This window comes from Alternaria ethzedia (genome assembly GCF_023757985.1).
Source record: "Alternaria ethzedia strain BMP 0044 chromosome Unknown scaffold_11, whole genome shotgun sequence".
Classification (NCBI taxonomy): Eukaryota; Fungi; Ascomycota; class Dothideomycetes; order Pleosporales; family Pleosporaceae; genus Alternaria; species Alternaria ethzedia.
Window position 1 is genome coordinate 878,983 of NW_026056204.1, and position 27,414 is coordinate 906,396.

General features: G+C 53.3%; 9 protein-coding genes across 9 annotated transcripts; 3 read left to right on the forward strand and 6 right to left on the reverse strand.

Annotated features, from left to right (window-relative positions):
• Positions 1–83: 83 nt before the first annotated feature.
• Positions 84–2,814, reverse strand: J4E87_005546 (uncharacterized protein; the record flags this gene model as incomplete). The annotated part of the gene is made up of 3 exons (XM_049377158.1): positions 84–1,910; positions 1,961–2,329; positions 2,377–2,814. 3 exons carry the CDS (start codon positions 2,812–2,814, stop codon positions 84–86), a joined length of 2,634 nt encoding a protein of 877 aa, XP_049233383.1.
• Positions 2,815–3,309: 495 nt separating this feature from the next.
• J4E87_005547 (uncharacterized protein) lies at positions 3,310–4,462 on the forward strand (the record flags this gene model as incomplete). Its single annotated transcript, XM_049377159.1, has 3 exons — positions 3,310–3,548; positions 3,600–4,289; positions 4,339–4,462. 3 exons carry the CDS (start codon positions 3,310–3,312, stop codon positions 4,460–4,462), a joined length of 1,053 nt encoding a protein of 350 aa, XP_049233384.1.
• Positions 4,463–5,082: 620 nt separating this feature from the next.
• On the forward strand, positions 5,083–6,383 carry TCA8 (Succinate--CoA ligase [ADP-forming] subunit alpha, mitochondrial; the record flags this gene model as incomplete). Its single annotated transcript, XM_049377160.1, has 7 exons — positions 5,083–5,240; positions 5,294–5,322; positions 5,382–5,508; positions 5,562–5,624; positions 5,673–5,698; positions 5,748–5,830; positions 5,883–6,383. The coding sequence occupies 7 exons, from the start codon at positions 5,083–5,085 to the stop codon at positions 6,381–6,383; spliced, it is 987 nt and encodes a 328-aa protein (XP_049233385.1).
• A 334-nt stretch (positions 6,384–6,717) lies between these two features.
• On the forward strand, positions 6,718–7,791 carry J4E87_005549 (uncharacterized protein; the record flags this gene model as incomplete). Its single annotated transcript, XM_049377161.1, has 1 exon — positions 6,718–7,791. The coding sequence occupies one exon, from the start codon at positions 6,718–6,720 to the stop codon at positions 7,789–7,791; it is 1,074 nt and encodes a 357-aa protein (XP_049233386.1).
• A 252-nt stretch (positions 7,792–8,043) lies between these two features.
• FYV10 (GID complex subunit containing RING finger motif) lies at positions 8,044–9,447 on the reverse strand (the record flags this gene model as incomplete). The annotated part of the gene is made up of 3 exons (XM_049377162.1): positions 8,044–8,481; positions 8,532–9,341; positions 9,397–9,447. The coding sequence occupies 3 exons, from the start codon at positions 9,445–9,447 to the stop codon at positions 8,044–8,046; spliced, it is 1,299 nt and encodes a 432-aa protein (XP_049233387.1).
• Positions 9,448–10,125: 678 nt separating this feature from the next.
• On the reverse strand, positions 10,126–12,087 carry ARB1 (ABC transporter ATP-binding protein arb1; the record flags this gene model as incomplete). Its single annotated transcript, XM_049377163.1, has 3 exons — positions 10,126–10,252; positions 10,303–11,444; positions 11,494–12,087. 3 exons carry the CDS (start codon positions 12,085–12,087, stop codon positions 10,126–10,128), a joined length of 1,863 nt encoding a protein of 620 aa, XP_049233388.1.
• Positions 12,088–14,874: 2,787 nt separating this feature from the next.
• On the reverse strand, positions 14,875–18,135 carry J4E87_005552 (uncharacterized protein; the record flags this gene model as incomplete). Its single annotated transcript, XM_049377164.1, has 3 exons — positions 14,875–15,103; positions 15,155–17,972; positions 18,054–18,135. The coding sequence occupies 3 exons, from the start codon at positions 18,133–18,135 to the stop codon at positions 14,875–14,877; spliced, it is 3,129 nt and encodes a 1,042-aa protein (XP_049233389.1).
• A 4,119-nt stretch (positions 18,136–22,254) lies between these two features.
• Positions 22,255–24,040, reverse strand: ELP3 (Elongator subunit; the record flags this gene model as incomplete). The annotated part of the gene is made up of 2 exons (XM_049377165.1): positions 22,255–23,585; positions 23,737–24,040. The coding sequence occupies 2 exons, from the start codon at positions 24,038–24,040 to the stop codon at positions 22,255–22,257; spliced, it is 1,635 nt and encodes a 544-aa protein (XP_049233390.1).
• Positions 24,041–24,567: 527 nt separating this feature from the next.
• Positions 24,568–26,120, reverse strand: J4E87_005554 (uncharacterized protein; the record flags this gene model as incomplete). Its single annotated transcript, XM_049377166.1, has 4 exons — positions 24,568–25,322; positions 25,377–25,641; positions 25,699–26,049; positions 26,109–26,120. The coding sequence occupies 4 exons, from the start codon at positions 26,118–26,120 to the stop codon at positions 24,568–24,570; spliced, it is 1,383 nt and encodes a 460-aa protein (XP_049233391.1).
• Between the last annotated feature and the right edge of the window lie 1,294 nt (positions 26,121–27,414).

Consider the following 27,414-nt stretch of genomic DNA (forward strand, 5'->3'; position numbering starts at 1 on the left):
ACGGTGTCGCGGCGATATGCAATGCAAACAACCAACGAACAAACAGAGAGGAATCTCTCCCACATACACAAATCCTGCCTTCCTCACATCACCAGACATTCGCGATCCGGCCTGTTCTTGTCCTTATTCTTCCCTTTGTCTAGGACTGTACCAGGCTCCCTACTCTTGCTCCTCCGTCTGTCTTTCTTCTCCTTCTTGCTCTTGCTGCCCGACAGACCTGCTTCTTTCTTCTCTTTGGCTGGAGAGTGGCCCTGTTGATCGTTCTCTACGCTCTTCACTTTTTCAATCACAATGTGAGGCTCGTCGCTGGGAGCAGCTTCAGTCGTAACCAGCTTGTCCTTGCTACCGCGTCCCGTTAGCCTCGATAACGTAAGAGACAAACGAGTCTCGCCGCTTGGACTACCTGGTCGACTTCTGTTGTTCCCAGATAACCATATTCGAGAGCCGCGCCGGGATACGGACAAGAAGCTGCTCTTCTGATCATCTGGTGTTTGCGGTTCAGTTCGGCCACGTAGGCTGCCTTCGCCATCCTCGATCGCGGTGCTGCTGCGCCGGTTGCTGGACATGCTGGTTCGACTAGCTGGCTCGTCTGTAGAATTGGATTCAGTATGCGGATCTTTGATGTTGAAGTTGTCGTTCTCTACACTGGCCTCGGCATCCGCGGCTGTTGTAGAGGGCAGGGAAGCCAGCGTTTCTCGTGAAGGGTCGACGGACGGAACTCCTGATTGCGCTTCTGCATATGTGGGCGGATCTCCCCGGGAAGCGAGCTCTTCATCAATAGGCTGCACTTGGTAAAAGAGCAGATACGGTGACTCTTCTCGCAAGGCTGTCTTAATGTCAACTTCAGTCACCCGTTGGGGCGAGAGATCGTCAAAGCGTATCCACTTTTCCAGCTCTTCCTCCGAATCTGATTGCGCGGTGCCAGGTCGTTCGCGAGCGTTGGCACGGACAAGCGCAATATAGTGGCCAGAGTCGACTGATACGCCCCGATGACAGACGACAGACTGGAGGACAAGTTTGAAATTGCCAAACAGCGGACCTTCTTCTTTCATCCGATCATCAGATATGAAGTGAGGTAAACCGATATCAAGCGGAATGTCGATATATGTATTCAGACGCTTTGGAGCGCCGTGCGGCGTCATCGTGTATCTCTTCAGGCATATGCCGAGAACCGGACGCTTCACCGAGAAATGCGCAGCGACTTGAGCATCGGTCTTTGGTACATTGTCGGTATACCAGGGGATGAGACTGAAAAACTGCCAAGCCGGCATGAGAATCTCCTTCTTAAGTAGAGAAGCTGATCGTGGTCGGCCGCTAGAGCTGTTGTCCAGCATGTCTTCGACATGCTTCTTCTCATCAAACTTGCTCGTTTCCTGTGACTGACGTGTGTATCGCTGGCTGAAGATACTATCAGCGCGACGGCGGCCTTGCAGATTTGGTCGCGTTGGAGTTAGTGGTGTGCTTGGCTCGTAAGTCATAGGCGTAGAGACGAGAGGGGTCATCGAGCCCTCCATCTCCATCGTCTCTATATGTATTGTCTCATTCTTCTCAGGATCCTTGTCTACGAATTCTTCGTCTTTGGACTTGATGGATGCTATCGTATTTTGCCGTTGCAGGTATCGCTTGACCTCGATTCTGTTGTTGAAATAGGTTTCCAAACAGTCTTCCAATGTGACAATGTGATCGCCCTCTTGTTCTGGAATGGCGACTTCCAGCAGCCGTTCGTTGACGAACTTGTGGTCATCTTCCTTGTCTTCGCGTCCGGTGTGGTAGATGTCCATCTTGAGGGTGAGTAGCGGCAGCTCGAGCGCACCAGTGATGAAAGTGAAAGCTTCCGAAGCGTCTTGTTGACGGACCTGTGCAGCATCTTCCCATCCGCACTTGGCAAGCGAATCCTGCAGATGCTTTGTCTACGATGTGCGTTAGCCACGAAGGCGTTGGATGACGAGGTAGGTCGTACCAAATCGACCTTGATGAGCTGACCACTCCTCAAGAGATTGACCCATAAGCGCAAGACAGCCGCCAATTTCTTCCTTGGCTCATCCTCAAAGTTGTCGTACAACATGGCCTCAAAGCTGTCGAGACGCGCGAACATGGCAAACAGCAGTGCGTCCAGATAGCACGTCACCATGTTCCGGTTTATGGCGCCCAGCATGGTCACGTCAGGACTGAAGTCCTTCAGCTCGCCTTCGAGCGATTCGTTGGCGAGCACTAGAAGATCGTAGGCTTTGTCGATGTCGTTGGGGTGCCAGGCGAGGGCATGTTCGGCCTGTTCCTCTCCCATGCTGGTTATGCCGGCGCCTTGTAGGCGTGAAAGGAGCATCTTGACCTGCAGCCGGTTAGCCAGGTTGCATGCAGCCTCGTCCCCCCGCGTACCTTCTTCTCGGACTCATTGTTCGCTGGCGGTCTGGGACCTTCGCTCGTGAATATTCTGTAGAGGTCGGGCGAAGCATTGGTGGATTTGGACTGTAGAGACACATAGTCAGAAGAATGCGATGTGGAAGGTGGATCGGCGTTGGGTGTAAGAGAAGAAGCACGGCATGGTAGCTTCTGGTGTAGAAATAGAAGACTATCCTCTACCGATGTTCGCAGTACAAATGGGAGCTTGTGGTACAGCGTCTCGATGCCGGCAGACAAGCGCCGCTGGCAGCTGGGCGCGTCTTCCGGCAGCGCAACGGCGGCAGAGCATAGCAAAGGACTGAGAGAGTTGACAGAAGCGAAAGAGCTCAGGCGTACTTTGGTATGGGCGTGCTTGGACGCGCGCTTCTCATGATGCTTGTCGCGCCGGCTGAGAAAGCGTGACATGCCGTTCATGGTGGTGGACGGTGAAGGCGAGACCCATTCAGTGACGGGAACGCGACGGTGGGTAGCGGGGCAGGTAGCGAGCTTGGGTTCGGTGGTGGAGGAAGGTGCAGACGAGCCCTGCGCCCGGTGGTCGGTGGGGAAGCGAGAGGGTGTTTGGGGGCTGGCTGGCGGCCGATGGGAGTTTGTCGGTGAAAGCGCAATGGTGACGCGCGGTCAAAGGAGCGGCCAACAGACAGTGACCTCAACGCACGACACAAAAAGAAAGACACGAGCACAGCATGTCCCCGATGCCGATCAGCCGCATTGTCGCGAGCTGACGTCCGACCTGGAGCAGTGGCAGGTGCGGACGAGTGGGGTAGCCCTATTGGCTAGCTGCGGACCCCAGAACCGCCCATCCCTGCCGCCCTCGCGTCTCGCGTATAGCGTATTCCGAGGAAAAGTCCGTTCGAGACGCTGTCGCATGCTGTGAGGCCCGTACCCACGACGACGCCGCATCACACACCCATGGCACTGCGCGAGCTGCCATTCCGCACGGCCACGGCCCTCTACAACAGCACCAGACCCGCCATCCGCGCGGCTGTCCCCGGGTGCTGCCGCAATGCCTCGTCCGAAGCAGTCCGAGAAATTGAAGACGCCTCATCATTCGAGGTCCCGCCGCCATCGCAGGAACTGGCAAAGAACTACGACCCCGTAGCGCGGAGTCGGCTGCGGAGGAGAGGAAACAAGCAGCTGCCGCCAAGCAGGTACGGCCGCTGAAGCATGCACCAGCAGACACACGAGCTCATACATGCCAGATACCAATACCGATCTCCCAAATACTACCGCGGCCCTCTCCACCCCCACCAGCCGCCTCCCGAGTCGGATCCCTCTTCGCGACTCTTCCAGCCTGGACCCTTCAGCCTGTCCCGTCTCGAGCAGACCTACCAGAGCAAGATCGCGTCCGATCTCCTCACCCTCACATATCAGCACTACCCTCCCGGTTACCGCGCTCCCAAGACGGAGCAAAGACTACGAGAATGGACTGGCGACTCCCCGTACTTCAAGAACCGCCCCCTCAGGCCTCCACGAGGTAAGGGTGAGGTGCTCCGGCTGCTTCAAGAGCCCCGCACTTTCCGCAACATACCCAAGATCACAGGCGTCACAGTCCACTCCATGGTGCCAGAAGCGCAAGAGAACAGCGGGAATCTGCACGTCGCAGGTATGATCCTGCAGGCCATCAGCAATGTACGAGCCGTGTCGCACAAGGCGAGACACAATGTCGTTGGGTGGGGCTTGCGTGCGGGCAGATATGTCTCGGTGACGGCCAAGATGGAGCGGGAAGATGCGGAGCACTTTCTGACAAAACTCATCGATGTGGTCCTGCCAAGGATCAAGGAGTGGAAAGGCGTACCAGGTTCGTCTGGGGACGGACACGGTAACATGAGCTTTGGTCTCACCCCAGACCAACTTGCCCTCTTCCCGGAAATTGAGGTCAACTATGATGCGTGAGTCGGCTGTCCTCTATTAATCTGCGCTCCGACTGACACAGTTCAGATACCCACCCAAGATGATTCCCGGTTGCCACATCACCATCCAAACCGATGCCACCAACAACAAGGACGCACGTCTACTCCTCCAATCCATTGGAATCCCATTCTACGGCAAGCTCAACGACTAACTGTAGATCTCCGACTATTGTGTATAAACTGTGTAGAACATGTAAGAATTATATACGTCTTACGATACATTGCATCTATCGCATGTATCCATCCCGCATTTTGATTCTGTCGAGTCGAAGAAAGACCCTGGTAAACCGCGCAACGAAAAATGAGAACAAGATGGACAGTTGTAGATTGAGCAAGATGAAGCACAAAATAGGACTCTGTCTAACCATCATGTATGCCCGCCGCGAATGTCTTACTATTGCGAAACATGCACTGCAACATGGTTGAATGTTGAGGACCGCGGCTTGAAAACATACATCGCGAGCAACACCATGTTCAGAAGCACAGTATTGGGATACGCAGACCAAGCAGAATCACCGTATATGTAAATATTCGGCCTCTTCATCTCGACATGAGACTGCAACCTATCGGGATGTGCCCTCGATAGACGAGTTATTTTCGTGAAGTTGTCGGGCGCGGACGGACCCTGGCACGAGATTTTAGGTTGGCCAAGCTCCCCCGAAGAACTCCCGCCATGTCGCAGCTTCGCTCAGACCGCTAACCACCACTAAACCGACCCGCGATACCCTCCAAAAACCCCAGAGTTGCTTCCGTGACCACCATACCCGTCACGATGCAGGCAATCCGGCAACCCATGCGCTCTGCGCTCTCAAAGGCCGCTACCAGGCAGTATGCGACCGCTTCCTCGCAGTACGCCGAGACGATTAAGAACCTTCGCATCAACGGCGACACCAAGGTCCTGTTCCAGGGCTTCACGGGAAAGCAGGGAACGTGAGTGCGACTGCAAGAGCGCGTGGTTGGAAGAGGGGCTAATGCAGGACCAGCTTCCACGCACAACAAGCCATTGAATACGGTATGCGCAACGGACCCGCTGATATAATCCTGTGAGGGGGAGGACTGACAGGGCGACAGGCACAAAGGTTGTTGGAGGCACAAACCCCAAGAAGGCGGGCACCGAGCACCTTGGACTGCCCGTCTTCAAGAACGTAGCAGAGGCCATGAAGGAGACTCAGGCTTCCGCTACTGCCATCTTCGTTCCGTACGCCATACCCCACAGCCGCATACAGACCATGCGATCTAACAGACTTGTAGCCCGCCAGTCGCTGCTGCCAGTATCGAGGAGGCTATCAACGCCGAGGTTCCTCTGATTGTGACGTAGGTGTACACATCAAACTCGGATACTTGGAAACTTACAACCGACAGTATTACTGAGGGTATCCCGCAACACGGTATGAACTACAGACATGGTCAACGAGGCACATATACTGATTGACGCAGACATGGTCCGCATCACAGACATGCTCAAGACACAGAACAAGTCTCGCATGGTTGGTCCCAACTGCCCCGGTATCATCGCTCCCGTACGTTCTTTGCCTACCTCTTCCAGTCGGGATGTGACGTTGACTTGAATAGGGTCAATGCAAGATTGGTATCATGCCAGGCTTCATCCACAAGCGCGGCCGCGTCGGTATTGTTTCTCGTTCCGGAACCCTCACATACGAAGCCGTCAACCAGACCACCCAAGCCGGCCTTGGCCAGTCACTCGTTGTCGGTATCGGCGGCGACCCCTTCTCCGGAACCAACTTCATCGACTGCCTGAATGTCTTCCTGAAGGACGAGGAGACTGACGGTATCATCATGATTGGTGAGATTGGTGGTTCCGCCGAGGAGGATGCCGCAGACTTCTTGAAGGAGTACAACACTGCCAACAAGCCCGTTGTCAGCTTCATCGCTGGTATCTCTGCACCGCCAGGCAGGAGAATGGGTCACGCTGGTGCCATTGTTAGCGGTGGAAAGGGTGATGCCAACTCCAAGATCACCGCGCTTGAGGCCGCTGGTGTCACTGTTGAGCGCTCCCCCGCCAAGCTAGGATCAACTCTCTACGACCAGTTCGTCAAGCGCGACTTGATATAAGCAGTCATAACGATGTTTCATTGAACTGCTTGAACGTGCCGGCTTGCATATTGCGGCTGCTGCATTAGGTCCATTGTACATTTTAGTCATAAGAGCAATCCATCGTGTGTGCATCTTCAGACCATATCCTCTCTAATCATGGTTTGGCTTGCTATAAAGGTTCTACTGAGTAATGTGCAGATATCGTGCTGACGTGCATGCAGCCCTCTTTTCACATGCAGATCCTGAACCCTGCTTGGGCGTGACCCAAACTAATCATTTTCGTCGAGTTCCCCGCAAACCTCCGAGCCGCATCCAATTGACTGCACTCTGCAATCGCAAACACAGCAACAGCATGTCGAAAACAAAGACCAAGCGCGCCCGTCGCGAGCTCAAGCGCGAAGGTGAGAAGAAGATCTTCGCGTTCCACAAGAAGAACGCGAAAGCAGCGGCCGACTCCAAACCCACGGCAAAAACTCCAGCAAACAAGAAGCAGAAGATGAGCGCACCAAACGCAGCAGCAGCATCTACAAGTGCAACGACGCCCGCCCACGCGCCACCCCCAAAGAAGAAGCACAAAATTCCCTTCGGCGAATACGACCACATACTCCTCGTCGGCGAAGGCGACTTCAGCTTCACGCGCTCCCTCGCCATAGAACACGGCTGCGCAAACGTAACGGCAACGAGCTACGACGACGAAGAAGACGTCCACAGCAAATACCCTTCCTTTAGAGAAATCCAAACCGAACTCTCCTCCCTAACACCACCCGTCCCCCTCCACCACGACATCGACGCAACAAAACTTTCCAGCTACAAACACCTACGGTGTAACCGCGATGACGACGACGACAACGACGAAGAAGGCTGGGACACAATCGCCTTCATGTTCCCGCACACAGGCGGTCTATCTACCGACGTAAACCGACAAGTACGCGCCAACCAAGCCCTCTTGGTATCCTTCTTCAAATCCTGCCTCGACACCTCGAATCCCAAACGGCGGCTACAAATCCTGCGGAACCAGGACGATAACAAGAAAGGCAGCTCGCCCCAGCAACCCATCCGCCCTTTCCTCCGCATGGGCGGCCGGATTATCGTCACGCTGTTCGAAGGCGAGCCGTACACGCTGTGGAATATCAGGGATCTGGCGCGCCATGCTGGATTGAAGGTGGTGGAGAGCTGGCAGTTTGATTGGAGCCAGTATCCGGGGTATCATCATGTGAGGACGCTGGGGGCCATGGAGACGGGGTGGAAGGGCGAGGATAGGGCGGCGCGCATGTTTGTGTTTGAGAAGATCCCGCTCGTGGCGGATAGCGATGAGGAGAAGGAGATGGCGAGGCAGGCCAAGGTGGGCAGGGGCGGGCGGCTGCCGAGTCAGAAAGAGGCGATGAAGAGGGCGTTGGACGAAGATGAGGAGGAAGATGACGAGTGAGCTGGAGATGGCGGAGACGCTCACGGTTGAGCAATACCTCCGATACGGAGCAAGCGCATGCTTGCGGGCGAAGCGTAAAGTGGTCATTGAGCTTAGGAACAATACCCAAGGCCATGAGGTCCTTCCTATCTACACATGAAAGAACCAGGTACGCCGACCCATACCGCGCCGAGCAGATTCCCATACCAAAACGCCACGCTATACCGGACTATCATACAAATGCCGCTAGAAGAAAGAAAGAGAGACAAAACATCACATAACATAAACCTTCCGGACCTCGCTCTCAGGCCACTGCTTGCCACTCAGCCCTTCTGCCGGATCCCTCACGAACCCCTCTTCCGTGCCAACCTTCTCGTTGAAGACGCGCAGTCTCTCGGAGCCGTAGATGCGATGGTTGGGCAGTACTACGGGACTGTCTTCAACGATACTTTTAGTGTGGAGGGCGTATGGAACGTTGCGCGCCAGCTCGTTGAGCTCGGTACTGCAGATTGGGCATACGGTTGTGGTGGAGGAAGCGGCATTCGTGGAGGAGGGTGTGTAGGCCGAATGGCAGGCGGGTGTCTTGAGCGCGGAGAGACCGGCGCTCAAGGCGACGTGGAGAAGCGGCCGCGGGGGCAGGGCGTAGAGGGTGTGATGAGTCGCAACGAAGCAATCGGCTAGATGCGACCACCGTGATGCCGAGTAAAAAGACTAGAAGGACTGTTAGAGATATAAAACATGAGCGGTCTGGGGAGACTCACAGCATAAGGTTCCACCTCGTCCCACGGCCTATACGCCAACATGCCCGCCGCTCTCCTCATCAGCTCGAAATCCCCACTCGTACTCAAATACTTCTTAGCATGCGCCCTCGCCTCCATCAACTTCGTTTCTCCACCTCCGCCCCCTATGCTGACTCCATGCATACCATCATCTTGTGTCTCCAACCCATCCATACCGCTCAACCCGGCCTCGTGTCCCTGTCGTACCAACTCAATATACTGCTGCAGCCTGAGCTCGAATTCGAGCAGGCTACCCCCCTTCTTGAGCTCTTTGCCATGTTCCTTGCACCACTCTAGCGCCAATGTTGTACTCATGCCTTCCCGTAAACTCGTCTCAATCTTGTGACACGCAACGAATGCATCCACATCCACTAGCTCGGTGATCCCTTTGCTCTTCGCCAGACACGCTGCGCTCTCTGCATACCCCTCTCTTAGCAGGTAATCCACGAGTAACCGGCTTAACCGCGTGCGAGACCACTCGTCGTATTTGACGTCGACGAGACTTTGCATTTCGTACAGGTCTTGCAGATGTTGTAGGCGCGCTTTTGTGGAGCGGTGGATGCGCGCTTCTTCTTCGTGGAGGTTTTCTAGTTTGCGCTTCAGGTTGTGCATCTTGCTTATCATGGTATCAATAGAGTCGAGTGTGGCTTCTGGGGAGGCGTTCTTGGAGGCGGCTTTGGTGGCGGCGGTTAGAGAGGTGGTGAGTGCGCTGGACGAGTGTTCGATGACGCGCTGGGCGTTTTTGAAGTTGCGCCGCGAGAGCTCGTAGGGCATGCGCAGGAGTGGTTGGTCCTGTGATTGTGTTAGTAGGTAATACGGTATGTCTGGGTGGCCGGGAACGCTTTACGAGGAGGAGATGCGACTCCGCATTGAGCTTTGTACTTGTGAGCTCCGCCATGGCGGGCAGAGAGCGAGAGGAAGGAAGGAAAAGCTTCGTGTAAGAGTCGCTGTATTCCGGGTTGTCGCGGTTTCAGATAAATACAGCGGGAGCGAAGGTCTCGAAGAGTAATGGTATGAGAGTGGAAAGATGGGAGGCTTGGTGTAGATGCTTAAGCTCCACTATCGCGGTGGAAGCTTGCGGGGGTGCTCGCTCGTCACAGCTCATAGCTCACCAATAGGCACGTGCCGAACATGTACCTACCGATAGCCACATATCCGTTCTACGTAGCCTCAAAACAGCTGTCTGCACATCCTTCTTCTCGATTACACGCATGTCAAACGTCCTCTGTCCACCGGAAGCATCATGTACATACACGCACAAATACATCATCACAACTATGCGCACGACCCTTAGCATCGCAAGCAGCACCCAAGATATGGAAACAACAATACATGCTTCTATGTGATATCATTCTGATCGTAAGGCAACTCTAAAACTCCTCTAAGACCCAATGCATCATAACGCATAATCCAGATGCCTCTACCCATGCAGAACGACACTGACGCAGGAAGCGATGAGCTGCCGGCCTACTGCAGAGGTATCCTGAAACCTGCTCTAAGGCCATTACTTTTGTTGTACCTGCGTTCCACAGCTCGAAGGACGCATGCAATTTGCGAAACTATCCCCAAAATCTGCTTAGAGAGCACCAGTCGACGCCATCTTCTTGCGGAGATGGTCCTTGTACTCGCCAATGGTTCCGTCCCACCTGCGGACGGTCTTGTGCTCGCACACCATAATGTCCTTCGCGATCTTGTCAAGCAATCTATCCATTGTTAGCAGGCTGGGCAAGTAAGAGAGTAAGATTGAACATACCGGAAGTCGTGGGAAACAACAACGACACCACCGCTGAAGGCGTTGATGGCATCCGCCAAACTGTCAATAGTAGGGATATCCAGACCGTTGGTAGGCTCGTCAAGCAACAACATGTTGGGTCCCTCAATAGCGAGCAGAGCGAAGACGATACGGGACTTCTGACCATCGGACAGAGTGGCCATCTTCGATGTCTGTGCCTCACCAGTCATACCGTAGCGACCGAGCTGTTGGCGCCAGTATTGAAGATCCTGGCTGATGTGGTGGAACTTATCACGGACGAAGTCAAGGGCAGACTTGGTGAGGTCAAGCTGTTCAGCAGAGTGCTGGCTGTACACACCGAGCTTCAAGTGAGTGTGGCGCGACACAACACCGGATGTGGGGCTGAGCTTTCCGGTGAAGATGTTGAGAAGGGTGGACTTTCCAACACCGTTGGGCCCGACAAGAGCTGTTCGAGAGTCCATGTCGACACCGAAGTCCAGGTTCTCGTACAGGTTGTCCTTTGCATCTCCAGAGTAAGAGAAGGTAACGTCGTCAAGCGACAGGACAGGTGGGGGCAGCTTCTCGACGTCGGCAAAACGGAAAGTGAAGACACGGTCGACGGCAACGGGCTCGATCAGACCATCGGCCTCCATCTTGTCCAGAATCTTCTGGCGAGACTTGGCTTGCCTGACCAAGTTGGCGTAAGTACCAGCGGAAGCAATGAACTTCTTGATGTGCTTGATCTCGTCTTGCTGCTTCTCGTAGGCCTTGGTCTGGTTGACCTCCTGCTCGGTACGAGTCTTGTGGTATGTGTCGTAGTTACCTCCGTAGTAGAGGAGCTTCTTCTGACGCATGTCGATCATGTTTGTGCAGACACCGTTCAAGAAGTCCATGGAGTGGGACACGAGAACCAGGGTGCGCTCCCACTTCTTCATGTACTCCTCGAGCCACACACAGGCCTCCAAGTCCAAATGGGCAGTGGGGTCGTCGAGCAGCAGCAGGGCGGGCTTGACGAACAGCGCCTTGGCGAGGGCAACACGCATACGCCATCCACCGGACATGTCCTTTGTCTTCTTGTTGATGGTAACCTTGTTGAAACCGAGACCGGTAAGAATGAGGGATGCGCGGGTGTGGAAGGTGGACGGGTCCATGTCTTCTTGACGCTGGTTTAGTGTTAGTGGCGTGCCGCACTTTGATGTGGCGTGTACATACCTCGTAAATGTCGTCAAGGAGGGGGCTCTCGGGGCCGTCCTTCTCAAGGATATCCTCAGCCAGCTTCTCGAGACGGGCCAGCTCGTTCTCAGCCTCGCGCACAACCCACTCCAGGGCACCCAGCTCAGTCTTGGGGGCACCCATGTTCAGCAGGTAGATGTCGATGTGCTCTGGGAAGGGGAACTCGCGCTTGTCGATGGCCTTGAGCAGGGTCGTCTTTCCGCAACCGTTCTCACCCAACAGACCGTATCGGCGGCCGTAGTTGATCTCGAGAGTGGAGTCGTTGAAGAGGACCTTTCCGTGGAACACGAGCGATGCAGAGATGATCTTGACATCGCGCGACTGCTCGAGCGAGGCGAGCACACCGGTGGTGACGCGGTCGGACAGACCGTGCTTGTCCTCCTGCATGGTCAGCTTCTTGACCTCCTCGTTCAGCTCGAGGTCCTCGGCCTCGTCGCCGTTCTCAGAGTTGGCCTTGGAGGCATTCTTGGAGTTGGCCTTGGACGACAACTTGGACGTGGCCGTCTTCTTGGGCTTCGCATCGCCGTCGGCGGCGCGCTTCGCCTGGCGGGCAGCTTTTGAGGCGGAGACCATGGTGTCTTAGTGATTTATGGGTGAAGACTCTGGGGTGGTGGAGGGAGGAGGAAATTTCGTAGGGTTGGGATCAACGTCAATCTGTGCCCCGCTAAGTCTCTTATCGATAGGTGTCGATACCCAAAGGTTTCAGTTTCGGGTCCTGTTCAAAGCGCGACACTCGGATGTGAAAACGAGTGAAGTGATGAAGCGCTGGAAGTGATGTAGAAGGAGGGTATTTGAGAGTAAGAAACGGCTAGGGCTGGTCAAACAATGCGACCCTGTGAATCAATTTTCTTACTTGTGGCGAAGGCTGCGCACGGCCAATGAGCGCTCCCCCACCATCATCATAGGGCAAGTAAGGCGCTCAACCCTCGAGGCTGACACCGCTACATGCATCTTTCGTTAGGATAGTAAGTCACCAGACAGGTAGCTAGGTCCAGATCCGGGCGAAGCAAACAGTGACTTCGTATGTATTCTGTACGAATATGTTTTCTATGTCTCCAGAAGTCCCGCCATGTGCCCCTCAACGGGAAAGTACGCCATGCGCATCTTTCTATGTATATTTAGGTATGCGATGAACATGTGCTGCTCAGATCCCGTTTTGGTTCAAAGTTACGAAACGATGAAGAGTATCGTTAGTATTAGGCATCACCTGTGTGGTTGTTGAGCATTGTGGATACCCCACGAGAGAGCGATGATCGTCATAGTTCTTATCTTCACCAGCCTCAACAGCGATAAGCGCCGTCTATATACCGTGACTGCTCCCGCTGTTGCTCGGCACCATAGTGAACTCAGCACTGCTCCTTTCGCTATCCGCTTCTTCCTTTTCTGAATCTACCGTTTTTATCTCCTCGTCAACCCTCTCTCGTAATTTTCCTCGTAACTTTTCCAGTACTCTCGTCTCTTCCGCATTCAAGTTCAAATCGTCTGGCAACGTAATCCGGGCGCCGTTGATCTCAATCCTGTGCCTTTCGCAGTCATAGTGTTGCTCATCTGCACTCTTCTTTCGTTTTAAACCGCCCGTCGCATCTGGCACCACCTCTTCATCCCCAATCTTCACTTTCTGCAGATCCAAAGGGGTCCACCAGTATATCGGGAACTGCCTCTGGATGTTGTTGATGACCAGCCCAACTGCAATCATAAGAGTAGTGCCCCACAGAACGAGTCCGACGAAGTACCAGCCCATGGCTGTGATGACAGGGTCTGTTGCTGCAAGCACCGCGGATGCGCCGCCCGGTGGATGCACAGTATTGGTCAAGAGCATGACGGCAGATGCGCAACCGCATGCTATAGCGCCTGCAATCCATCGTATCGAATCGAATTCCGAGTGATATTGGAACAACTTCGATATGCCGACGCCGATGAGTGCAGATATTCCATGGCCGAGGAGAGCATTGCGCGGTTGACCGAGTGGCGAGCGTATAGAGTTGTACTCAAGAATCGCAGAGGCACCCTGGATCACCGGTCAGCACAACAGATCACGCTCGTACCAGCAACAAGTAACGTACAAATGAAGCGATCAACGCTGGCGGCTGATGCCATTGTATGCTGTCCGTATTGTTGAAGACTGCCGCTACGACCGCCAGACCGCAGAACGCGCCCAACAACGACCAGAACGCTCCAAGTATGTTCCCAACATCTTGACGCGTCTCCCTTCTATACCCAAGGAACCTCGACACCGGCGTCGGAAGCTTGTGCAGCGGTGAAGGAGGAATGATGCGATTGAGGTAGCGATCGATATCAAGGTCCCATTCCCTGGCTGCAGAGAACACACTCATACTGACCAATGTAAACACAAAACAAAAAAAACCTTTCCATGCGAATGGATAAGTAAAACAGAAAGCAGATCAACAGCTCAAAGAGATTAAAGTTCAATGGCCCCGGGAGCGGACCGTCAAAAGCACGAACGTGCAACCAAAGTCCCTCATCGCGCAATTTATTCCCGGATCCAGCTGTCAAACAACGGTACTTTGTCCGCTCCTGCACCATTCGAATGCGCAAATATGCCCATTTACTCTGACGTTGACCTTGCACATGCGCGACGATCTGAGTAAAGGTCCACGCGCAGCAAGTTGGGCTTTACGTAAAATTACGTACCACAAATACAGCTGCAACATGGCTTTGTGAACATCTCCTCGGTTCCGCGGATGCGATTCTGAGTATTGGAATTAGGGCACTGAGATGTTTTTGAGTGAAGGAAGTTTATTGTAGGTAGCTAAATGATCGCTGGAGCGATGGGATCACAGTCAAAGGGTAAACCTTACCCGCAGCCTTCTACCCACCATTGACAATAAAAGGTAATGGGTTGCAATAATTTACACACCTGCCATATCCATCGAGGTGCGCAAGCTATCGCGGTGTATGAGATTGTACTCCTTACCGTACCTGCAAGCCCCCGTGGCAGTTGGACGAGCTGTGGCATCCCTGCCATTACTACGCTAGACAGCAGCTTACATGGATCTCACCTGAGTGTAAGGACAGCACACACGACTAGGAGAAGGCTGTTAATCAGAAGCTGTGAAATTCACAAGTAGGAAAATGCATTCATTAGACAGCGTACTATACTGTGATGTAAACGGGTATAACACTCTTTGAAAAGGTATCGAAAGGTACCGAGGTGCTATGCATCGTTCCGATCGTTGAACTGCGCTCCATGTTTGTAACGCCTGTGGTAAAACAAAAAAGTGTTTACCGTAGATCGATCGATCCCATGCGTCGCTGACCGACAAACGCCTCATGAATAATGCGACAACCCGAAACCCATGTCATCATTACTCCTGTGAAGACGTGAAACTGCTCCTGCAACTAGGTACCACGGAAAAGGAACTGCAAATCCTCAGGGCTGAGGCGGTCCATGGCGACCTTGTCGTTGTTCACGGTACCAGCAATCATAGCGGCCTTCTTTTCTTGCAACGCGACCATACGCGACTCTACACTGTCCTCGATACAGAGGCGAGTAATCACACAAGGTCGACGTTGACCGATACGATGGCATCGGTCGGCAGACTGCCACTCGGCTGCTGGGTTCCACCACCTGCGTCTTATTAGCGTTCTGTGGAAAGATATGGCAAAGATTGATACTTACGGGTCAACGATGAATACCCTGGATGCCTCAGTAAGGTTGAGAGCGACGCCACCAGCCTTGAGGGAGACAAGGAAGACCTCAACATCCGGGTTGGTCATGAAGTGATCGATGCTCTTCTGGCGCTGGGCAGGAGTCATGCTGCCATCTAACATGACGGTATTGAAACCGGCACGACGCAGACGCCACTCAATGAGCTGCAACATCGACGTGAACTGACTGAAGACGATGGACTTGAGTGTCTGCTTCTTGCTCCGAAGCTTGTAGAGGTCGTATACCAACATCTCAATCTTGGTGGAAGAAGTCCAATTCTCCATCTTGATGCGGTTGATGATCGACGTCTTTTTGACTGAGTCCTCGTCTTGCTCAAGCTCTGGCTGTTCAAAGTCGATGGACAAGGCAATGTGGCAGCGAGGACAGTCTGCGTCCGTGCCAGAGGCTTCGCAGGTATCCATAAAGTCCTTGATGCAAGCGCGACAGAACTCGTGACGGCAGTGAGAACGTACCGCGTCCTCGGCGGGCTCGTCGCAGATATTGCACACGTAGACGTTACCAGCACCTTCGGCCGCATTCTTCTTTAGCAAAAGATCGGGATGGTTGGCGACCTGTCTCATCTGCATGATAAGACCGAAGATGTTGGCGTAGTTGTTGAGCATGACACCCTGCGCAACGTAAGTATCAAACTTGCGGGCGGAGTTCGACATGATCGAGGTTGAGAAGTCGCGCTCCACCTCACTGAAGAACTCTTGGTGGATGATGATGTCCTTCATCGGCAACTCCATGGAGTTGGTATGATCGCGCTTCATACGTCGTAACATGATGCGAGCAGTGATCAAGTGAAGCTTTGTCAGGGCCTCCTCGCGGAGCTTATGGTCATCGCCAGTGATTGGGTTGAGCAGCTCCTGGTTGAACACTGAGATGTGCTCAGAAGCACCGTGGTTGCAGGCAACACACATGTGGTCATCGTCGGTGGCCCAATGCAGCTTCTCGCACTTGCATGAACGGCAGAAGTAGTCCGCAAATGGACGAACTTCCAGGAAGCGAAGAAGTGAGAAGAACTCTCCGATGCGATTCTGGACTGGCGTGCCAGACAAGCACCACTTGTAGTCACCAGTCAGCGCAAAGCAAGCCTTAGCTACACCGGTGTTGCGAGACTTGATACTATGCGCTTCGTCCAGGATAAGGCGGTGGTAGTGGATGGCGTGGAGTGGTGATGCCTCCTTGATGATGTCCTCACCGCGAGACCATCCTTTGGTTTCCTTGCGATGCAGCGATTCCAGAGAGTTGTACGAAACCATGATTACGTCGTAGGACTTGAGCTCCTTGATCGACATCTTCTTGCACTTGGCGTTCGTGCCGTGGTATACCAGAACCTTGAGCTTGTTGTTCGTGTACTCGCGGATCTCGTTGGACCATTGCATCAGAGCAACTGGCGGGACACATACGAGCGTTGGCTGCTTTGCAGGGTAATCGGACATGATCAGGGAGACAGCCTGGATAGTCTTGCCCATACCCATCTCATCTCCGAGCAGCCCACCCTTGTAGTGAGTCTTCTCCTGCCGAATCATCCAGCTAAGACCTTCAAGTTGAAATGGCTTCAATCGTCGGGTAATAGACTCTGGTTGCTCTGCCTGCTGAACCTCCAGGACGGGGATGTCTTCCAGAGTCTTCCACATAGTCTTCAGCTTTGGATGCTGTTGCTCTGCTCGTTCACGGTTCATGGCCCGCTTCCGCTCCCACTTGTCCGCGATGTGCGCATACCTCGCCCGACGATCAGTCGCTTCGTCTTTGTCGCCGCGAGTGAGCTTCTTCTTCCGGCCTCCAGATGCTTTCGGTTGGCGCGCCGCAGCAATCTTCTTCAGACGGTCACTTGTCGTCATCAAAGGCTCTTCATCGCTGTCGCTAGCCATTGGTGTCTCGACATCGTTAAGCAAAGACACGGCGTCATCCACATCATCAGGACGAAACTCGCCGCCGTCAGACTCCTCGTCATCGAGAAAGTCCTCTTCCTTGAACGTTGCCTTCCTCGCACTAGAGCGTGCAGGACGACCACGCTTTGCTGAAGACTGAGCCTTGGCCTTGCCTTTGCCCTTGCCTTTGTAAGATGGTGCTGACGACAGAACAGCTGTCATTGAATCTGCGTCGTCATCGCTGAAGACCTCCTCGACCTTGGCTTTGCCCTTGCCCTTGCCAATGTATGAGGGCGCCTTCTTGCGACGCGAAGGCGCGATGGGCTCATCCTCGGAAAGCATGTCCTCATCCTCCTCGTCCTCCTCGTCCTCCTCGTCCTTGATCTTCTGGCGCTTGCTGTGTGGCGCATCCATTTCGTCCTCCAACTGCATTTGTAAAGCGATCTCAGCGTCCATGTCGAGCGCCCAGTTATCGGATTCAGAGCCAGAGTCTGATACGGCGGTGCGAGATCGTTTGGATGAGGTGCTCTGCGAAGGCGTCGTAGCATTGTTCAGCCGACTACGGGCAGGCTTCTTGCCACGACTGACTGACGCAGCTGGCGTAGTCGAGATGCTGGTTCCTTGTGTTTCGTAGTCTGAGTTCTCCAGGGAAGGTGAGGCGGTTGAACTCTCTTGTCCTGCTTGTTGCGCGTTGAGCCCTGCTAGTCGTCCACGAGTGGCGGGCGCCTTCTTGGACTTCATGGCGGGGACTCTAACTTCTTTCAACACGCGGCGGGCGCTGGCGGATGATTGAGGCACCTCGGGCTCGATGGTTTCGCTCTCGTGGTCAGAAGAGTCGGGGATGAAAGATCGAGAGGTACGAAGGCGCTTCTGTTTGTGGCGACTATCAGCCACGGAGGAGTCTGCTGGGGCTGTAATCGCGTTAGCGCAAGATTGATGCACAGCATTCACTTGTTAAGCAAAAGTGAGAGCCAAAGTCAGCCTGTACATACCAGTTGTCGGCGCTGGGGAAGATGCGGTGGCGACGTCATTCGCGACACCAGTCGACTTGCGGGTCGATCGCCGGGGCGCCATTATGATAAATTGGTGAAAGGAAAAGCAAGTGAAAATGCGACAGCGATCGAGGAACGCGCAGCGAACACTGATGAACGGATTGAACGAGACACTGTAACTTCGACGGAGGGGTGAGATGATAAGAAGCACTAATTGTCGAAGGGTAGATACCCCTGGCCCTTTCGCGCCGATAGCCCGTCGCGCGTTCACGCCTCAGGTGGCAAATTCAGGGACAAGGTCGCAGAAAAGCAAGGATTGCAGGGCTTCGGAGAGACAAGTGCGCAAACGGCGTCTGCTGTACAACACTGTCTCGGGAATGTATAACAATCACTGCAAGCTTGTCATGCAGGTGCGATGTGGGTGGGGAAGTCGCGTCGCGTGCTGAAGACGGTAGCACGTGATCGATTCCAGGCTGCCATCTCATCCGTTTACGGACTAGCGCTGAATGTTTCGCCGCAAGTCCGAAGACGCGTGAAGCAAGAAGATCTGCTATACTTTCAATAGAGGTTTTCGACTAATCAATAACGCCATGTTCACTTCAGAAGATCTCTCCACGCATGCCCGGATCGCGCGCGAGCCATCTGGTGTCGCCAAAGAACATGACCCCGACGCTATACCTCTCGCAACGTTCCTTCGCTTCATGGATCTTCCCAAAGACATCCGATTCCTGATCTATGAACACCTACTCAATCGGCGCATCAAGCCTTTATCTTTCCCGGAAATGGGGATTGCCTATGAGGTGGTCACAATAGATCCGGCAGTCGCCCAAGCGTCACGCCAGCTCAGGGACGAAGCACGAGTGGCGACGCGCCAACAGCGTCTTGGTGGACCGCTTGTAATCTACGTTATCAAATCATTCAACCATGTGGGAGATGTTTCTCGCACACTATCCATGGCTTACGACTCTGATCAACAACATATATTACAAGAGCGCATTAATGCAGCTGCATTCGAGCACGCAGATGTGTCCGACTCGGTTTTAAAAAGCCCCATCAGATTGCTCCATCAATTCTTTTTCTACTCTCGTACAAGAAAATACTTCTTCGGTCGTGAGCGGAAACGGGGGATGTTACTCACTCGGAGTTACTTCGAATTCGCTATGAGGAAGCTACGGCACAATGCTCACGTAGAATACCGGTTCTTGATAGGGGCAAACAACCTTGCACTTATGAGTTCTGGTAGCGATCGAGCAGAGCCCATGAACAAGGCTGTATCCAGGCAAGGAAACACACGATGCAATTTTGTCCTAGTCCCCGACAGTCACGCTACTCAAGATTCTCTTTCACAAATAGAACTGTCTCCGGCTGGCGATTGTGTGCCCACGGAACTGGCCACACCTAAAGAACTCGCCTACATGCGGACCATGATATCCCAACTCGGAAGAGCCCGACCAACACAACCAGGGCTGCGATAATGATTTAAGGAAGATACCCGACTTCCCAGTTATAGGATCAATGAACCGAATCCCAGATCCGCCTTGTGAATTGGCATATGGCAACAGAGCAGGACCTGGTCGCATGGCGGGAACTTTGATAAGGTTGCTCGGATCTGATCACTAGGATGGCAAGCAAACAGGGCGTTGAAGAAAAAGAGCTGCTCTCACGGCTGCACGCCGAGACCGTTCGCAGAATTTATGGGATATTCACATAGTGGGGACGGAGAAGAGTTGTTCATCAAGCCCAGCGTTGGATGTGACCAGTATCAAAAGATTGGTTAACACTACGAATCCACAACTCAGCATTCTATGCGATCGCTACAAAGGCATTCAGAGTTCCCAGGTTTCACAGTTTTCAGACTGGAGACCTAGCGCGTGCGAATGCAGCTATACCTCCTCTTACTCAGACTTGCATCAGGTCATAAAGCCAAGATCCAGCCGTGGTCAAAACGGGACAAGATAACCCATATCATCACGAAGACTATGTCCAAAGCTCTCAGTAGTAGTTGTGGTAGGTGTGGCAGTCGTGGTTGTCGTGGTTGTCGTGGTAGTCATCGTAGTTGTAGAAACGACCGGTTCGCCAAACGTCGAGTTCCTGCTCTGTCATGGCCTCCGATTGCAGCTTAATGTTCTTCGCATCAATAGCACTCTCTCCATATATTATCCCTATCTCAGCCCGTGACGGAATAGCATCGGGTGGCGGTGTAGCCGTAAAGATCACAGTCACCTCAAATGAACGAACGTCTTCCGGGTGAGTATTGGCTCTTCCCGTGAGTAAGTAGCGCAAATCCCTGTCGCCTTTTACTTTCCCGCTTGGGAACAGAACTCTTAACTGAAAGTGTGTCTCTTTGCGCATTCTTAGCACACAGAGACGATAGACTTTCTGGAGCGTTGTATCGTCGAATTCAGTAAGTGGGGACGTCTTACTTTCGCAACGCGTTTGATCGATACTCTGAACACGCATCCTCAGTTGACGGGTCGGTATCATCTGCGTAAACTTGGAGAGTTCGACAGGCATGCCGGCGTCGCCATGGTTCTCTTTGGACAGCGTATCCAAGTGATGACCCGAGGTGAGAGCTTCTAGAAAGCGCAGTGCAAACGTGCCATGTCCCTCCACGGCGACAAGCGTGATAGGTTGCCCTGGGAAGCCGTTGCGGAAGTAGGCTCTGATCTCGTCGCACAGAAGGCGGTTGACTAATAATAGTGCTGTGGAAGGCCTCAATTTGGTATACCAGAGGCAACGGTGGTCTCCAAAAATCGATACCAAGTGACTCTCGGGCTGCAAGTAATCGTATACTAATAACCGGATGTCTTTGGGAAGATCGAGGAAGCGAAAGGTATCAACGCTACTATCCATCTTGAGCTCTCAGGACAATAGATGAGGAGCTTATGTATGCGGGCGTGGATGGAGTCCAAGAGCTGATGGGCGTCGTTGAGTGTGGTGAAGCCAGGTTTCTAGTCCGTTGCCGTCTTCCGTTATCGCGATGATGGTACAATAAGTTATGTTGTCCAGCCTAGTGAGACATGATATCTGTATTCAGCTTCGAAGGTAGCGCGAACTGTGATGGCGAGCCGTTCTATGAGGGTTTTGCGGCGTCGATGGGGAATGGAATGAATGTCGATGTTCGGGAAGTTCCCGGTTCACCTGCATCAGATGCGGTGCACGGACCCACGCGCATCGGCAGGCGTCGCAAGACATGACGATTCCAGGCTCAGGCACCTCATCCAGCGCCGCACCATCGACGTCGACCACCTCCCAGCCCCATCTCCTCCTACGACATCATCTACATCACCGGTACAGGTAGCGAACCACTCGACGATACCACGATCGAAGCGCCGCCACCGCCGCCGATAAGCTACCCGCCGCCGCGCGATACCGAAGCTCCAAGTCGCCCATCATGGTGAAGCCCGTTGTTTCCGCGATGAATGCATGGACGTGGTATGCGCCAAACAATCTAGGGAAGAAGGAATAGCAAGGAAGCTAACGGAGTGCTAGCATCGTCGTGTCGCTCTTTGCCATCGTCATTCTCTCCACGATCGGAGCTCTGTTCAAAGTACGTCTGCCTCCTGCCCATGGTCCCGACAAGGACGAACACCTTCGAATCCACAGTCGCCACTGGTTATGAGAACTGTAAAGCAGAACTGATGCTAATGCGCAACTCGCAGGGACACAGCGGTACCGTAATGGGAGGACATGAAGACCCCGAGGATGGTGGCGCAGTTGCCGGCGCGGTATTCGGTGCCGTCTTCATATACATTGTACGTTGGAATCAAAAGAGAGTATCGCACTTAGCTAACGTCTTTCCAGGGCTTCTTTGTCTTCTGCGGTCTGCAGGCCTTCCTCCACATGCGCGAAAGCCGTCGCGGCGCGATAAGCCTGTCATAATCTTGAACAGGGTGCGAAACACGGTTGAGCGGCAAGATAAGACGAGAAGTCATCTAGAGAATCTTTGGATGCGAAGATGGCATCGGGACAGGCATGCGTCATTGCGCCTGTGGAGGAAAGGCAGAGGCACTTGTACATTGTAATATGAGACACGGCGTTCAGCGGGCACAGGCGGGTTCATACATTTCCGTAGCAAGACATTGGATTAGCGTAATATATGCTATCTGTACATGTGCATGAGCCCTGCATATCTGTCAATTGAAGCATCAGGTCCGATCCATGCACGAACGCCAAAAAGCGCCAGCCACGAAGTTCCCATCTACCAGTCCCTCTCCCACAGCGGCTCGAGCGTCTTGCTCATGTACGGGCCGTCAAGCCAGTAACCCAGTTTGCCGTAGTAACTTCGCACACCAACACCAGAGATAACACTGATCTTACTGCTTCCATGCTCTTCCCTGGCTATCCGCTCTGCCTCCTCCATCAAAAGCGTACCATAACCTTGATGCTGGAACCTCTTCGGGTCTCTTGCATGTATAGGGACAGCAGATCCGTAGACGTGCAGTTCGCGTACCAGCGAAGAGGGCTGGCCAGTCAACTCTGGCCGGAAGGTATGTTCTTTCGAACATTGTCGTAGACGAAGCAGGGCGATCAAGATGTCCTGTTTCGGGTCTTCGTATGCGAGGAATGTCTCCCAACCGCCGTTAGCCGTGTAGTCCCGACGTACCAATTCGACCTGATCGGGGCGGATCTTGTGCTTCACTTCGTTGATGCCGACTTCGCGCGTCCGTACATCGCGACACGAGGTACCGAAGTCCTTCATCCTTGCCAGCGCCAACTCTCGCAAGTTACCATTCTCAACACCGGATGTGACAAGCGGCATGGGAATATCGCGCTGCACACGGTAGATTCGCGTCCATGGCGGTACTAGGGCCAAGATGCGGGCAACGATATCGATGAGAGCGTTTGGTGTGTAGTTCTTGTATCTTCCTGTCCGCCAGAGTTCGTAGAGTCCTGTGCCGCGAATGACGAGTGTAGGATAGATCTTGAGTCCATCAGTGCGGAAGTCTGGGTTCGAGAAGTACTCTACGAACTGATCGAGATCACGCTCCATCCCGACGTTGGGAAGATCTGGCATCATGTGTGAAACAACCTTGAAACCAGCGTCTTTGGAGAGACAGAAGGTCTTCGCTACGGCGGCGACAGTGTGGCCTCGGTTCGTGTCGCGCGCTACATCTTCGTAAAGGGACTGTACACCGATCTCGAGACGCGTACATCCGTAGCGTAACATGGAGGAAAGATGTTGATCCAAACAGTAATCTGGTCGTGTTTCGATGGTGATACCAACGCACTTTATGTTACTCATCTCACCGGCGGCAACAGCCTCGTCAACGTCTTTGGTTTGATATCCCGAAAGCGCGTTGTGTAGTTGTGAGATGAACTCGTCCCGGTATGACTCTGGTAGTGACATGAATGTGCCGCCCATAATGATGTACTCAACTTTGTCGACACTGTGACCGAGCGACTTGATCTGGTCGACTCGTCCACGAGCCTGCTCGTAAGGATCATATCGCGCTCGAATAGCGCGCATAGATGTTGGCTCGTAACCTGTGTAGGACTGTGTTGAGTACTCAAAGTCGGAGTCTGGACCTCCTGGACAGTACACACAGATATTACCAGTGTAGGCAATGTGTGGGCACCGGTGAGGTTTGCACATGACCGCCACTACTGCAATACCAGATGATGTACCTATAAAGTAAATCAGTCTCACTATAATTATGCAATATCATTGAGGGCAACGTACGGATCGGCTTGGCGATGAGCTTTGGGAGGATATATTTCTTGTAGTGCTCAGGCACAGCCGCGATAATCGCCGTGAGCGGAGGCTGGCTCTTAAGGTAGTGCTTCTTCGCGATCTGCCCCCGTAGCGAGTTCAGGTTCAGGTCCTTTTTAGGTTTTGAACCGTCGGCCTGGGATTCATAGTCCTGAATGAGCGCTGAGGCGATATCTGCGCACGCACGCATGTAACGTTCATTCTCGGGTGGCAATTTGACATTCTTTGGTAGCCTCCTCTTATGCTGCGTCTCTGTCACCGTCATAGTCGCCATGGTGGGCAGATTTTATTGTTTGGTGTTTGCGGTTTGTAGATGGCGAATCTTGAGGACTCAGACTCTGGATGTGGAAGTCACGGGTGGGGGTGGGCACCTGGGATTTATTCGGAGCTAGGTCGCGTCTGTACTAGTGTGATCGCTTCAACTTGCCAGACTTCAGCAACGCTGAAGGTCACTCTCCCACTAACTCACTCATCTGCTCCATCGAGGCGCGCCCCAAACCTCAACCCGATCTCATTAATTTGTTTTCGAATTCTTGCATTCGTACTCAAGGAGCACGAATGGCTTTGCCAGACCCGTGATCCACAACGGTGACATCGGACGCAATTCAGTCTTGAGCGCTACGAGGTATCGGCCGCCTTGTCGGAGAAACATCACCATGAAGTATTTAACGTCGAGATGACCACGAATCGATTCATTATGTACAGGAACGCTAGACAAAATCGCTGCAACAAAACGCGCTATGTTACTTTGAGGGTATCCGGTCGCGCTTCTTAATTGTACTCATTACCATACTCTTATCATCATGCAAAGCTCGATGGCGTCCTGTTGACTCGTTGCCTAGGCTCAGTCTCAAGGACAGCACCTCCAAGAGGTACGTCGGCGCCGTGTTGCAGGGGAGCATAAAGCTCGTCGTTCGTCGTCATAGCAGGGCTATCCTGTCTGCTCTCTCTCCTCAGAGCGTTGATCTGGGCAGAGTTGCCTGGTACGGCACCGCGACTACCTAGGTAGCTGAACCTCCCAACCTGGCTACCTGTAGTCACAGCAGTCGGACGTTGCGGCGATGGTAAAACCCCTGATTCGGAGCTACCAGACCCGCGTTTGTTGCTGATATCAGAGTTCGAACGGAATTGCGTTCCGTACATGCCGACATGAGGAACGTACTGTGGGTCACGTTGACCTTGGCCATTGGCGACAACTCCACCATCCGGACCACCGGCATCGGCAACAGCGGCCTTCTCTGTAAGCTCTGTAGCCACCTGGTGAGCGTCGTACTCGTTGATACCGGCGGCAAGCAGCAAGTTCTTCTTCTTCTCGATTTTGGCAGCGTGGTCCATATCCTGGCCTGGGTTGGCAGTCTCGTATTCGAGAATCTTGATGAATTTGTAGAACCCGGCCGCGATAATGGATCCGAGTATGGGTCCTAGCCAGTAAATCCAGTGGTAATGCGTGAACTCAAGGTTGACGACGGCAGGCCCAAACGATCGTGCGGGATTCAGGGATCCGCCTGTGAAGTATACTCCAGATAACTCTGTAACGAACAGAGCGAGACCGATACCTATTCAAGATGTTAGCAACAGCCATGTAACCCAAGCAGGGTCTATTGACGTACCCACGGGTGCGATGAAGGTTCCCTTGTGCTTCTCAGCTGCCAGCATGAAGATGGTGAAGACCAACTGGGCAGTAAGGAACATCTCAATGAAAAGACCTTGCGTAATAGAAGTACCGCCACCGAGTTTCGTTCGAACGTTCAGATCACCCGGAAACATACACTGGACCAGACCAGCTGCCGCCATACCTCCGAGGATCTGAGTGACGAACAATAGAGCACCGCGTACCCAGGGGAGTGCACCGATCAAGCACATGCCGAATGTGACCTAAACCAGTCTTAGCGAACTGGTAGAGTAACAGCGCGAGACAGAGGAGGTACTCACGGCCGGATTGAATAAGCCTCCACTGATTCTGAAGAAGACCCAGGCGTTCACAGCAAGCGAGAAGCCAAAGCAAAGCGCAATATACTGCAGCTGTTGGGGATTGCTGCCAGCCTCCGCTACCGTCTGGCCTCCCGACGACGGTATACTGTTTGCGACTTGTGCACCGGACAGAGCAAAGTATAGAAACAGGACAGTGCCGACAAATTCTCCGCACATGGCGATGAAGTGGTTACGAATGTTGTCGGGTACGCGGCTCAATAACGGCAGACGCATCTCTGAATCGGTGAGGTTGGCATTAGGGTCTGCAGCCTTCGTGAAGGGTAGTGCAAAGGCTTTGCCCTGGACGGGTTCCTGTCACGAAAGCATTAGCATTGTCCCACATCACAATGTTGCCATTGGGTTCTACCTACGTTGATATTCATGGCGATAGTATGGCTCCCGCGCCAGAGAAGATGGAAAGGTGAAAGTCCAGAAATGAAAGTAAGACTTCTATCACGCCAAAAAGAAGAAATATGGGAAAGTTAAAGAAGAGGAGACGCAATCTACTTGTCGATGAGAATACAAGTCCACATCACGACCCAAGTAGTCGTTTGGTGATGCTACAGCTAACGGCTACTCAGACGGTCAAAGCGAAGTGTCGTCATGCTTCAGCCGTTGACGCGACGGCCACACGCCTGGATCTCGAACTACCTCAGCTATGCTGAAGATTTACCGGTAAGATCTGGACTTAGGTCAACGTCGAACCTAAAGCAGTAAAAAGGTGGCTGACATAGCATCATAGTCGTCTAAAAGAGCGACGGATCGTGATCACAGCTGGGATCTGCCACGGGAAGGTGGCGCGCTAATGCCGGGGCGGGCTCCGCATGCTGATCCAGGCCACGATAGAGGGAACTATTTTCCGGTATTCTGTCTACCAGCGTACCAGCCATTCAACCGCAGCTTTTCCCTCGAGGACGTCATGTGGAGATGACTGCGGGTTGCCCCGGTGTCGATGTGCCATCGGAGCCTCAAGCAAAGCAAACAACAAAGAATCCTCGACCGCAACACGATCACCTGCACATGGTGACCACAGTACAGCAGCCTCTGTCGATTTCGAATGGACATACCCACAAGCGGAATACCCGACCATAATTCTAGGTGGCTGACCCGAAAACACGCTTCTGGCCGTGGGCGCTACCAAGCGCAGACCTTGCCTTGACAGATGGATCGCATCGCAATTCTATTCGGGCGATCGAGTTCTCAAAATGGCACCACTGCAAGGCTTACAGCGCATGACTTGGAGGAATAGGTTCGGCTTGTGGGAGTGGCAACGAGGGGTCCTGGTGACCCATCTAGGCAGCGCCACATGCTCATGCTCGGTATGCACACCAGCCGCTAGTGCAGTCTGGAGTCCATGAGGCAATGGCACTTGGAAGTCTAGATTCATTTTGGGCGGCTTGTTTTTCTAGACGTTGCGGTATCTTTGTATATTTGTATCGGAGGAGCAAAGGTTGTTTTCGTAGTAGGCGAAGCATCTTCACGTTGATCAAATACTTCGAGAGATATGATACATGTCTTGTTGAGTCACGGTGATAAAGTAGCTATATATTGAAGTGCTCGCCGTCTTGTCTATCGCTCATGAACTCTCCGCAGGTAAACATAGATGTGACGTGGTAAAGAGAGAATGCTCATACTCGCATCCCGTAGCTTCCAAACGTCCAACCACCATAGTCAAGG